Genomic DNA, 14,322 nt, shown 5'->3' with positions numbered 1-14,322 from the left:
ACTGTTTAGTAGTTGTGCTGACCTCTGAGCTATTACCATCAATGCAAGGCAGAGTAGGTATCATTTTTCCAAAGTGACATAGTTGTTAAAGGCTGTCGGCTAGGAGATGCCAGGACAGTATTAATCTCCTGCAAGTTTCAAGCACAGTGTTCTGACACCAGAAATCATGCATTCATGCATTACTATTTTAATTTCCTTTTGGTACAGAAATCCAACAGAGAAAAATATCTCTGGTTATTTTTACAAAGGAAAAAACTTTTTCCACTGCCTTGCTTAAAAACGATGAATGTTAGTGTAATTCTTCAAATTACGTGCAAAGATTTTTCTCTGCTGATTTTGGGCACTGATTCAATATTTTCTCTGTAAATAATTAATGATTGATACAGCTCCCACAGTTATACAAATGAACGACAAAGTTGGTGGAGTGCGCAAACTGGGTGGCACAGTGGGTTAATTATTAACCTTCCAACTTTATGTTTGTATCGAGCCTCCACTGATTGGATGAACATCATCTGCGAATTAAGCTAACAGAGTAAATTCTTCACTGGTGGACTTGAAGAACAAAGATTCACTAATTGGAAATATATTTCCGATTTCTGGGTCTGCTCTAGTCAGACTTAAGTACAGGAATATTGATCATTCCATAAAAACCAGGCAACTTGCTATCAGAAATATGCAATCAACAATATGGAATTGTACAATGCTACAACCTAGGGCTTGAAGCAGAAGTTAGGATGATAGAGAGAAGTAAAAAGTTGGTGGGTAGGGGGCAAAACAATTAACAAGAACTAGAGAACTACTTTGGAAGTCAGGTAAACAGCACCTATTAACCGGTACAACCAAGACATAGAAAGCAAGCACAAGGAAATCTGCAGATGCTGGAAATTCGAGCAACACACACAAAATGCTGGTGGGACGCAACAGGTCAGGCAGCATCTATAGGGAGAAGCACTGTCGACGTTAGTCCTGACGAAGGGTCTCGGCCCAAAACGTCGACAGTGCTTCTCCCTATAGATGCTGCCTGACCGGCTGCGTTCCACCAGCATTTTGTGTGTACTGCTTGTTAATTCCTCTCTTTAGATGCCGCCTGGCCTGCTGCGTTCCACCGGCATTTTGTGTGTGTTGCGAGACATAGAAACACTTGTTTGTTTTTAGTTTAAAACTTCAAAGAAACAACTATGAAAGAAGATTAAAAAACATTTTTAAAGCATTGAGAGACTTAAATGAACTGTTCGTTAGGTATATTTAAAATATTTTTGAAGGATTAAAAAAAATTTGACAAGAATTTCAGTTGTATTATTCACAGGGTTTTGAGATTTATCAATCTCACCCTGAGCAAAATAAGACAATGGCTATTTGTGGGTTATTTCATGAAACCCTTTTTTCCACTTGGGACAGCCTTTTGACCTGACAGTTTCCATATTGGACCAGACTTGGCAACACTATTAAAAATGCGTTTCTCTTTACCCACCTTTCATAATTCTACCCCCTGTTTTAGTAACAAAGCCCAAGCCTCAATAATCCAAATCCTTCAAATGTTGGCCGCAACCTTCAATCTGCTCATCGTCTGCCACAGACTTTATTGCAGTGGAACTGGTTTCTTCTCCCCAAGCCTTGACTAGGCTTCAGACAACAGTATGGGTCTCATTTTTATTTTCCCTCACTATGCAATCTACACTCAGTGTAGGTCTGACTGATAGGCCATCTGTACTGGGTCTCCTGTCAGTTCCTAGGAGGAATGTTCATAGTGGGGGCTCACACAACCAAAACAGACATTGGTGCCCTGAGGCAGTACTTATCGAGCATAGCATAATGTACATAAAGGTAATTTTACATTCAGATGCCTAAGTCTCACAGATTTTCCCTTCCATTCAAAACAAGAGATGAAAACAACCCAAGCATCTTCTTATCTTCGCAGGATTCTTCAAATCCAGAAATTAAGCAGAGCACATTTAGCCCAAAATCACTACTCCATTAGAAATTCAACATCAGGTGCCACCTTTGTTTAATAATTTAATAAGCAATAAATTACCTTTGTTTGCCCATGCATGGAAATACTGCAGTTCTGGTTATTATTTGATTAATGTCAATAGTGTTACGGTATCAACATTTCCCTGCAAAAAATGAGCCAGTATTTTCAGTTCACCTGCTGACACATCCAATTGACAATGCAATAGCCACTGCTTTACATACTGTCCTTAAACATCCGGAGAAGAAAGATGCTTATATGAGAATGCTGTTCTTGGACTAGAGTTCAGCATTCAACACCATAATTCCCTCCAGGCTTGACAAGAAGCTCAGATAGCTCGGCCTTGACTCTGTCTTGTGCAGCTGGATCCTGGACTTCCTGTCAGATGCCAGCGTGTTGTAAGAGTGGGCTCCCTCACCTCCAACCCTCTGACTCTCAATACAGGAACCCCTCAGGGCTGTGTACTGAGTCCCCTCCTTTACTTCCTATGTACCCATGACTGTGTCTCCACCCACAGCTCCAATCTGCTAATTAAGTTTACTGATGAGACTACATTGATTGGCCTTATCTCAACCAATAACGAGGTGGCCTACAGAGAAGAAGTCATCTCTCTGACACAGTGGTGTCAAGAAAGTAACCTTTCCCTCAATATCGTGAAAACAAAGGAGCTAGTTGTGGATTACAGGAGGAATGGAGATTGACAACAATGGATCTGGGGTTGAGAGGGTAAACAGCTTTAAGTTCCTTGGCATCCACATCACCGAGGACCTCACATAGTCTGTACGTACCAGCTGTGTGGTGAAAAAGGCACAACAGCACCTCTTTCACCTCAGACAGTTGAGGAAGTTTAGTATGGGCCCCCAAATCCTAAGAACCTTCTACAGGGGCACAATTGAGAGCATCCTGACTGGCTGCATCACTGCCTAGTATGGGAACTGTACCTCCCTTAATCATAGGACTCTGCAGAGAGTGGTGCGGACAGCCTAGTGCATCTGCAGTTGTAACTTCCCATGATTCCGGACATTTACAAAGACAGGTGTGTATAAAGGGCTTGAAGGATCATTGGGGACCCGAGTCACCCCAACCACAAAGTTCCAGCTGCTACCATCCGGGAAACGGTACCACAGCATAAAAGCCAGGACCAACAGGCTCCAGGACAGCTTCTTCCACTGGGCCACCAGACTAATTAACTCACATTGATTTGAAAATACTCTATATTACATTGACTGTTTATTATAAATTATTATAAATTACTATGATTGCACATTGCACATTTAGACAGAGACATAACGCAAAGATTTTTACTCCTCATGTGTATGAAGGACGTAAGAAAGTCAATTCAATTCAACTCAATAGATCCTTGCCCCACTTCCACTGCAGCACCTACCCTTATGTGTCCCACATGTGAGCGAGCTTTCAGGGCTCGGATTGGCCTCACTAGTCACCTCCGGACCCACAGTCACAAACCCTCCACCTGACAGAGGTCGTGGTCGTCTTCGACTCCGAAGGGCGAACAACAACAACAACAATATCAGAGTGTGTACTGAAATAGTGAGAAGTAGCAATGAAAAACATAATGAATTGTTTTAAAGCAAAAATTTTTAAAAATATCTTGCTTTCATTGTTGTGTAAAATAGAAGCAACCAGTTTTAATATCAATATAAAATCAGAACATATTGATTTTAACTGAGATGGCACAACGGGCTTCCATTACAATTGCTTGAAATAGATTCTGAAGTTCCATTAATGGTCTGCACTAACCTTTGTACATATCTTTTATGCCTGCAGTCTATGGATATTTAAGATACAGAAGAAACATGATATTTATTAACAGAGTAGCTTCTAAAGTAAAATGTAGAATTTCACATTAATTATTTTATGACAAAATGATGGCTGATAGGATTGGGAAAACTCAAGATTTCTATGAACACGTCTGCTTAATTTTTTAACAAGAACTCTGGCGGACTCTGAAAAGTTCTTTTCAGCAAGTATGAAGTTCTTAAGTTAGAAATTATGTAAATGTGTGTTTTCATTTGATAGACGGGCATGTAACATTTTCATACAAACTACCTTTTATATATAAAAATATATGCTATCTATAAGCTGTCAAATATATAAATCAATATTTTTCAATTGTATTACAGAAAAAGTTCAAAATATTTAGTAAGTCAAGAAACATCTATGGAAATAGAAACTATTGTTTAGAAATCAGAGCTGCTGCTGTACATTTCTCATGTGCAGATAACACATAAAAGCAATTTTACCTGGGTTAGACCGCATTAGCGATTATTTTGGGTAAAAATTGTCTTGGTGGTGGGGGGGAGGAGGAATTCCACACGTGATTCTGCTTCTCTGAATGACTTTTTGCTCAATTTCGTCTGTGCACCTAATGAAACTGAGCTGTACATTGCACGTGTTCTGCTGTGCAGAACAAATTGGATGTTTAGGTGCAATGTACAATATATGTTGAACACTCACAGATCGACAGTGATGCAGTTCTACTTGCTGTTCCCAAACTCATCAGAGCTGCGCACTGTAATCGCACACCTCGCAGTAACATGGGGCCATTTGTGGCACAGGGCTCAATTGAAGAAGGGCATCACATGGGGGAGTCAGATCTTCCTGTGTGTTTTTCACCCTTTTCATGGGAGCCTTTTATGCAGCAGTGCCATGGCTGCTGGGGATGGAGAACCTTTTTTAGGTTTGATGATCTCCACATTGTTCGACAAGCATTTCATGCAACTCCCCAACAAGAACCATAGGTTCCTTTAACTCATGATCCTGAAACCTTACATGCAAGGCATTTGTTTCTATCTCCACATATGCTGCCTAAACTTTGACTGAGGTTGGTGCACCTGAAGCAACTCCCAGGCTAGACTAATATTTAGTCATGCAAATTCATTGAGAAAATGTGAGATCCACAGATCTCCACTCCTCTTCAAATTAAAACTAATATTTTCACCTACTTTTTCAAATGAAAAATACTATCTACAGCCCTTTTCAACTTACTTGATAAATATTGAAAACCAAAGTCTCAATCTTTGGTTACCACATGCACTCAAATGCTTCATCACTGGCTATTTACTTCAGGTTTTCCAACCCCAAACCTTAGGAAGATCCATTGAGATCATATTTCACATCATCAACTTCTTCTGCCCTATCGCCATTGCATTCCCTCCATAAATCCATGATTCTGATAAGCTGTTAATCTAAAGTTTTATGAGATAGCCTTCCAGTTCCCACTCTACATAAACATCAGCTTATCCAAAAAGCTCTTCTATATCTTAACCTACAAAATAAACCCAGTTATTCATGTTCCATGACTTTGGAAGCTTCCATTTTACCTTTTCCAATGACGTAAAATCCCTTGTTATTTTATAAATAGCCTCAGCCCTTCCAATGCACCACTTCAAGCCCGAAACCCCCACCAAACATTCTATCCTTCTATGTTTGACCACTGACAGAATGCCTCTTCCTTTGTTAGTCCCTTGTTAATGAGACTGGGTCTTGGTAGAGCATTAATGAGTATTCAGTAGGTTTTCTCTGAAGGCAAGAAACTAAATTGGGTAGAAGTGCAAAGGGAGCTGAGGATATTAGTGCTGAATTTCTTAAAGTACAAATCTATATTATAAAATGCTGGAGCATGCAACAACATTAATTTTTTATAAACACCAGAAAATCTGCAGGTACTGGAAATCCAAAGCAACGTGCACAAAATGCTGGAGAAACTCAGTAGGTCAGGCAGCATCTATTGGCACTTAGTACATAGTCACCTTTTTAGGCTGAAACCATCCTTCAGGATTGAGAAGGAACTGGGAAAATGCCAGAATTAAAAGGTGGGAAAGACCCTGGGCTGGAGAGGGTGGGGATAAGTTAAAGGTCAGAATGGGGAATGGAGGAAGGAGGGAGGGGTGGCCAGATTCCTGTTGGCCAAACCTTTGAATTCCCATCCCAACATGTCGGTCCATGGTCTTTTGTGCCAAGGTGAGGCTCCCCTCAGAGAGGAAGAGCCACACCTTATATTCCATCTTGGTACTCTCCAACCTGATGGCATGACTATTAATTTCTCCTTCCTGTGATCAAATTCTTCCCCCCCCCCCCCACTTCATCTATTCCCCACTCTTCATCTCAGCTGCATATTAATTCCCCTGCTTCCACTCCTCCTCCTCTTCCTCCTGTGGTCCACTCTCCTCTCCTATCAGATTCCCTCCCCTCCAGCCCATGACCTTTCCCACCCACATGGCTTCATCTAGTGGAAGTACAGTTGACGTTTTGGGCCGAGACCATACTCCCTATAGATGCTGCCTGGCCTGCTGCGTTCCACCAGCATTTTGTGTGTGTTGCTTGAATTTCCAGCATCTGCAGATTTCCTCATGTTTGGCTTCATCTAGCCTCTTTTCCCTCCTCCCACCTTTTTATTCTGGCACTTTTCCCCCTTCCTTCTCAGTTCCGAAGAAGGGTCTCGGCCAAAAACTTCGACTGTTTACTGTTTTCCATGGATGCTACCTGGCCTGCTGATTCCATCCAGCATTTTGCGTGTGTTGCTATGTTTTGTTTGTCACAGATTGGAATGCAAAGGCAGGCCAACAATTTTAAGCTAATATGGAACTGTGGTTGGACCACACAAAGCATTGCAAGGAGTTCTAATCTCTATGCACTGGAGAAAATGCAACCAATATTGTAAGAGAACTAAAAGTCAGGTTGAAGCTTTTTTTGAAAAGGAAAACCAAAAGAGACCTGAAAAAAAATTTAAAACTAAAATGTTTAAATGTTTGCTGGCATGAATATAAAGAAACTGTTTTCACTTTTTGAAAAGGAAAAGGAACAGAAATATAAAATGCTCACTAACTCATCAAATGGATAATTTAGAAACAGGGAGTGTGCAACAGTTTCATTTTAACCACCTTTGGAGGGTAGAAATGTCTAATACCAGAGGGCATGCATTGAGGTTGAGAGGGGGTAGGTTCAAAGAGGATATGAGGGGTAAATTTTTCACTCAGAGAGTGGTGGAATGCGCTGCCTGGTGTGGTAGTAGAGACAAATACATCAGAGGCTTTTAAGAGTCATTTAGGTAGCCACATGAATATGAGGAAGATGGAGGATATGGACATCATGTAGATAGGAGGAATTCGTTTATGAGGGGGAGTTGATTTACTTTTTATCTGGTTCAGCATAACATTGTGGGCTGAAGGGCCTGTTCCTGTGATGTACTGTTCTGCGTTCTATGTGAATTTCAACACAGGTTCATGACACGCTTGTTAATTATTGCAGAGGTGGGGTGCATTGCTCCTGTCTGCCACTTTGTTCTGTGGTTCATCTACCACCCACCCCTCATCTCCCATCCTATATAGGAGAAACTTTAGAATGATGGGAATATGAAACTTGATTGTCCAGCTTGTCCGATATACTCTGTCAACCAACTAAAGATAAGTCAATATTTAAACATTAAAATAAATCAAAACTCCCCCACATGAGTATATTGTTCAGTAGCTCCAAAGCTTGGGCATGCTGAATGATTAAATTTATTTGTGTTATCGTAAGGATTATTACATGGCACTGCTATGGCCATTTAAACTAAAACTTTTACTTGTAGATAGGTGTCAATCTTTGTTTTTGATATTGGTCGATAGGAAAGCACAAAGCAAAAAGAAAGACATTTTCTTGCATAGGGACAAAAAGTAACTTGGTTTTGCAAAACTTACAATAGAAGTTATTTTCTGGAACTTTAAAATTATGATAGTGTCAGAATCAGGTTTATTATCACTGACATATTTTATGAAATTTGTTGTTTTGTGGCTGCAGTAAAATGCTATAACTTAAAATGCGAAATATAAAAAATAATTAAGTATTGCAAAAAGAGAGCAAAATAGTGAGGTAGTGTTCAGTGGTTGATGGATCATTCAGAAATCTGATCATGGAAGGGAAAAAGCTGTTCTAAAATATTGAGTGGGCATCTTCAGGCACCAGTACCTCCTCCCTGATGGCAGTAATGAGAAAAGGGCATGTCTTGTATGATGGAGATCCTTAATAATGGATGCTGCCTTTTCAATGCATCACTGTTGAAGATGACCGTGACAGTGCCCATGATGGGGCTGGTTGAGTTTACAAACCTCTACAGCTTTTTCTGATTCTGTGTACTGATGCAACCAGTTAGAATGCTCATTCTCATGCCACTTGTTAAGAATGTTTTGAAAATGCACGTTTTGCACATTGATGTAAACTACATACCTATAAAATCCTGTATAATTCCTTGTATTCATCCCAACCAGATTTCCCTCTTTGTCCAATTTAAGGCCCTACTGTACCTCCTAGCATTGTCAATGCTTAAAAGGTCAATGCCAGTCCACTTACATCAGGAGTCCAGCAGTTTGTTTCAGCTTCCATTTTGAGAACATAATCATTTTTGCACGGCGATATATTTGTGCATTATGAATTTCCATTGTACAATACCTGTGTTCTCTTACTGCTGCATAATGCCATCACATTTCATCATCAGTTTATTATGTAAAGTCTACTTCCTTCTGTCTGACACTTATTGAATTTATATTGTAAAACCATAGTGTATAAAGTTATGCCAGAGAAGTGATAAATGCATTTGAAATAAAACAAATAATCTTCTTTTAGAACAGCAGACCAAAATAATATTCCAGATTTTGCACAGAAACCTGTTTTATTTATATATATTTATTTTTTTGAACCCAAAACCGTACAAAATTGCCCACCACCTACAGAGGGAAAACCATTCAAATTGCTTGTGTCAGATAAACTTAGCAGAGGTAGTTCTGTTGTATTGGTTCCAAAGGAGATTATTGCAAGGGTCTGAAATTGTGAATAAGTAATGTTAGTTATTTTTAATTGCTTGACTTTTTTTGCTTTAAACATTTTAATTATGTTCAACATTTTAATGATTTGAGTAATATTTAGTAGGTTGTCAGTCCAGGGGATATGCCTTAGCTGGTTGTTGTAAGTTTCTTCCAGCTGTTTTGTGGTGGGACTGATTCTGGCCCCTCACAGATTGCCATTTAGACCATGGATAACCACTTATCTGTAAGGACTGGGTCAACTTCTTTTCTCAAGTTGTGTTGCTGCGTGGCCAAGTGGCTAAGGCATTGGTCTAGTGATCAGAAGGTCACTAATTTGAGCCTCAGCTGAGGCAGCGTGTTGTGTCCTTGAGCAAGGCACTTAACCACACATTGCTTTGCGATGACACCGGTACCAAGCTGTATCAGCCCTTGCCCTTCCCTTGGACAACATGTGGAGAGGGGAGACTTGCAGCATGGGCAACTGCCGGTCTCCCATACAATCCTGCCCAGGAAACTTCCAAGGCGCAAATCCATGGTCTCTCGAGACTAACGGATGCCTAAAAATAAGATTGGGGAAACACGCAAGATGAGGGGAATAGAACATAGAAACAAGGACATCTACAGCACATTACAGGCCCTTTGGCCCACAATGTTGGCCCACCATGTAACCTACTCTAGAAACTGCCTAGAATTACCCTACCACATAGCCCTCTATTTTGCTAAGCTCCATGTACCTATCGAAGAGTCTCTTAGAAGACCCTATTGTATCTGCCTCTACCACTGTTGCCAGCGGTGCATACCATACATTCAACCAATCTGTGTGAAAAACTTACCCCTGACATCCCATCCCCTCTGTACCTACTTCCATGCCCCCTCATGTTAGCCATTTTAGCCCTGGGAAAAAGCCTCTGACTATCCACATGATCAATGCCTTTCATCATCATCATCGTGTTTCATAAGTGAACTGTGAGCCCTGATGGTTCAACAAAGCCTGCAAATTCTGAACCATTCTCATTTAGGCACTGTGTGGTCCCTTGTAAAAGACTGCATTAAAAGATGGTGATTGAACTGGTTCTGATAATAACACTGTGGAGACACAGGCACAATCCTGACCTGTGCACATTTGATCACGTAAATACCCACCAGGGACTCTTTGTCTTCCTCCTATATCCCAACATCATGTGGGTCGGTGGGTCAGTTAGCCACTGTAAATATTCCCCCCACTTGTGTAGGTGTGTGATAGGATCTAGAGGTGAGTTGATGAGAATATGGGGGTCTAAAAATTGGATTTTTAGGTGGTTGGCATGGACTTGGTGGGCCAAAGGGCCTCTTTCCGTCTGTATCTCTCTATCGCCCTCTGACTCTACAACCCAGCAGAGATTTTACATGACCACTTCTCAACCAAATAACATAGCACTTGTTATTTCTTTATCTCAAAATAGACCATTGGTTCCAGAAGAATGTAAGAGATCAGTGTTGCCTGCACAACCATTGGCGTCGGAGTGCTCACATCTGTGTAGAAATGGACACTGCACACCAACAGGAGTATGCTGCTGTAATCCAGGCTGGGAGGGAAAGTTCTGCAGAGAGGGTAGGTAGCTTTTGTCTTATTTGTTAGAAAACCATTTGTAATTATAAAACAAATACTTTGTGTGACATTGACCAATATTATAAAGCAATACTTATTGTTGAGTAGTCAAGAATTAAATGCCTTCTATGAAAATAACACTTTTTTTTAGATCTTCCTTGGAAATTCTGAGAACTTAACTATGAAAGAAGGCTGCATCTGTGGCCATTAATTTCAAAAGTATACAATAATAATTGAAGGCTACTGCTAACAACCATGCCATGGAGAGAAATGATTCTTTCAGATTCAGATTCAGTTTATTGTCATTTATAAACCACAAATACAATGCAGTTAAAAAATGAGACAACGTTCTCCGGAATGATACCACGAAAAAGCACAAAACAGACCACACAAGAAAAACCACATAACGTTTGGCAATCCCCAATCCAGAGTCCGGAGAGGCTGCTGCGTATCGATATTGCGCTACCGTCTTATCACGTTCCCCAGAAAGGAACTACAAACCCATCAGACAAAACTAAAGCTACAAGACCTACACAAAACCACACAGTTACATATAGTTATAGTTAACATATAGTTTCAACAGTGCAGACAATACCATAATTGATAAAAGACTAACTGACAAAGACCACATAATTATAACACATAGTTTCAACAGTGCAAATCAATACCGTAACCTGATAAAGAGCAGTCCATGGCACAGTTTAAAAGAAAGTCTCAAAGTCCCAACAGCCCATCATCTCACGCAGACGGTAGAAGGAAGAAAAACTCTTCCTGCCATGAACCTCCAGTGCCGCAGCTTGCCGATACAGCACTCTGGGAGCCCCGACCACAGCCAACTCCGAGTCCGTCCGAAAACTTCGAGCCTCCGACCAGCCCTCCAACACCGAGCACCATCTCTGCCGAGCGCTTCGACGCCAAGCAACAGGCAAAGCCAAGGATTCGGGGCCTTCCTCCCGGAGATTTTTCTGATCACACAGTAGCAGCGGCAGTGAAAACAGGCATTTCAAAAGTTTCACCAGATGTTCCTCCGTGCTTCACACATCCGTCTCCATCAAATCAGGATTGTACACGGCATCCTACTTGACAAATTACAGATATTCATTCCAAAGTGGCCGCTGCGTGCTGCGTCGTGCCGCCAACTTGCAACAGGCAACTTTGTTGCCTTAAGTAGTGAAATGATAGTGTTGGATCAATATTGAAACCATATAGAAATGTTAGGAGGTGGTATCACCTATGTTTTCTCCCCAGAGGTATGAAACATAAAATGAGTATGCAATTCAGTTTTGTTCTAGACTCCTAGTCACTTTTGCTTTCTTTGCTGAAGTATTAAATACCCCTGCGTTTCCTGTTCACATCCCTCCCTGCACATGGTCATCTGAGTTAGTGGAAGTAGCCCTGTTTTCCCACATCTGCAGATGAGCATACCATAGCTTTCAGCTCTCCTGTCATAATTCACTCTTCTGCACACAAAGCTGGAGAAACTCAGCAGGTCAGGCAGCGTCTATGGAAAAGAGTGCAGTTGGCATTTCAGGCTAAGACCCTTCATCAGGACTTAAGTGATAGTGCAGAAATTGCAGGGGCTCTAGCAGAGAGATTTGAAACATCCTTAGCCAGGGGTGAGGTGAGGGAGAACTACAGGATAGCTAATGTTGTTACAAGAAACACTCTGAGAGTCCTGATGCAGGGTCTCAGCCTGAAGCATTGACTGTACTCTTTTCCAGAGATGCTGCCTGGCCTGCTGAGTCCCTCCAGCATTTTGTGTTTTGCTTGGATTTCCATCATCTGCCAAGTTTCTCTTGTTTATAATTTAATCTTTGATTACTTTCAATTAAACTAAATTAATTATACTAATCACTCAAGTTTCTCTCAACTCTGCCCCAAACAATTAAAGGAAATTTTCTTTATCTCATAAAGTGTAGAATAAATGGAAACACTCACCTCCTACAACTTATTCACAGTTGCTTCTGCTCCATAATACAGGAGGTGACATGCGATGTCTGCCACTTCTCTCTAAGGTAATGTAACTCCCTTGCAGGCTTCGGCCCTGTCCTGCTCATGCAAACTGTAGGCCTCACTGTTACCACCCTCTGACTTTATCTCCTCACCCACCTCCTACTCCCTCACAAGTTCCCTGCCACTTCTTGTACTGAATGGCAGCGAAGATACAGTGGACTACACGGTCTTCTTATTCTCCCATTTCTTATAATCTGACAGTTTTAGAATAGCGAAGAAGGTTCCTTGGACAGGAAATCAAATAAAAATTTAATTATAGCTACAGTGTATTTTTTGTAAGAATTATAAACAGTTCTGCATTAGGTCGTAAATCTCATGTTACATCTGTATTCCACTTCTTCTGGGAAAAGGATTAAGAGAACAATTCTCTCAATCAGTTATATAATTGAAACCTCAAAACAAAATTTCTGCCTAATCTGTTAGCATCAGCAATGTAGCTAAATGTGATTTTTCACATTAATGTTTCTGCCATTTGTTTCCAAGGATCTTGAGATAATTTGAGTTATTTGGCATTTGGCAACAGTCAATATAAAGAAGTTAGATTTAAGTAGAGTGGTCATTGTGGGAGTGGGCCAGGGCTAGAATGGCGAGCTGAGACTTTGGATCGAGAAGCTTCAGCAAGAAGAGGCAGAGGCTAAGGTAAGTTTCTGGAAAGATTCTTTCTTTCTCATTGCACAGACAGAACAATGGAAATGACAGTGCATTGCTAAAAGAAGGCTTGTGGTTGCTCTGGCGGACAGCTGAAGGAGAATTTTGTGGGCTTCTATAGATACACAGAGCAAAATGAGAACAAAGGACAAAATTGGTCCACTTGAGGATCAGTGTAGTCATCAATGCATGGAGTTAAAGAGTTCGGGGGGATCTTAAATGGAGTTTATGCATCTTTATTACCTTGGGAAATGGACACAGAGTTTATAGAACTGAAGCAAAACAGTAGTGAGATCAAGGAATAAAGATGAGGTTCTTGCTGTCTTTAGACAAATTAGGATGGATAAGTACCCAGGGCTTGATATGGTGTCACCCCAAACCTTTGTGGGAGGCAGGGGCAGAAATTGCAGGGGCCTGAGCAGAGATTTAAGTCATCCTTAGCCATGGGTGAGGAGAGGGAGAACTGGAGGATAGCTAATGTTGCTACATTGTTCAAGAAACACTCTAAGAATAAGATGGGAAACTATAGGCCAATGAGCTTGCCATCACTAATGGGAGAATTATTGGAAGGTATTCTAAGGAACCAAGGCTTGATTAGGAATAGTCAATATGGCTTTGTGAGTGGTAGATCATGTCTGATGAATTCTAATGATTTTGTTTGAGGTTACCAAGAGAGTTAATGAAGAAAAAGCAGTGGATGTTGCCTACACAGGCTTCACAAGGCCTTTGAGGAAAATCTCGCATGGGAGGCTGGTCCAGAAGGTTCAATGAAGATTAAATAGTCAGTCGGATTCAACATTGACTTAGTGAGAGGAGCTAGAGAGTAGTAGTAAATGGTTGCCTTTCTGACTGGTGGCCTGTGACTACACAGTGGTGTGCCACAGGGATTAATGTTGGCCTACTGTTGTTAATAATATGATTGATAATGTGATAAACTGGATCGGCAGATTTGTGAATGAGGGCCAGTGGACAGTGAGGAAGGCTATCAAAGTTTGCAGTGGTGAGACCTGGACCAGCTGGAAAAATGAACTCAAAAATGGCAGGTGGAATTTAATGCAGACAAGTGAGGTGTTGCACTTTGGGAGGACAAGCCAGGGTCGGATTTACAGAATGGATTTGGGAATCCATTATAGAACAAAGGATTTGGGAGTATACTGTAGATCCATAATCAGGGTACCATGGTAGCACAGCGATAGGCGCAATGCTATTACAGCTTGGGGCATCAGAGTTCAGTTCTAGTGCTGTCCGTATGCCCTCCCGGTGAAACACGTGGGTTTTCTCCAGTTGCCTCCCATATTCCA

General features: G+C 41.1%; 1 protein-coding gene across 4 annotated transcripts in view; it reads left to right on the top strand.

The window, feature by feature from the left end:
• The window catches only part of hhip (hedgehog interacting protein), a 354,853-nt gene that overhangs the window by 329,760 nt on the left and 10,771 nt on the right, over positions 1-14,322 (top strand). For all 4 annotated transcript variants that reach the window (XM_073042967.1, XM_073042966.1, XM_073042965.1 and 1 more), the window contains exon 12: positions 10,215-10,363. In XM_073042967.1, the coding sequence (XP_072899068.1) occupies positions 10,215-10,363 (149 nt within the window). The remainder of the gene's footprint in view (positions 1-10,214; positions 10,364-14,322) is intronic.

The sequence above is a fragment of the Hemitrygon akajei genome, chromosome 4, assembly GCF_048418815.1.
Source record: "Hemitrygon akajei chromosome 4, sHemAka1.3, whole genome shotgun sequence".
In the NCBI taxonomy this organism is placed as follows: domain Eukaryota; kingdom Metazoa; phylum Chordata; class Chondrichthyes; order Myliobatiformes; family Dasyatidae; genus Hemitrygon; species Hemitrygon akajei.
Note: the sequence above shows the minus strand (reverse complement) of the source record. Positions and strands in the feature narration are given on the sequence as shown.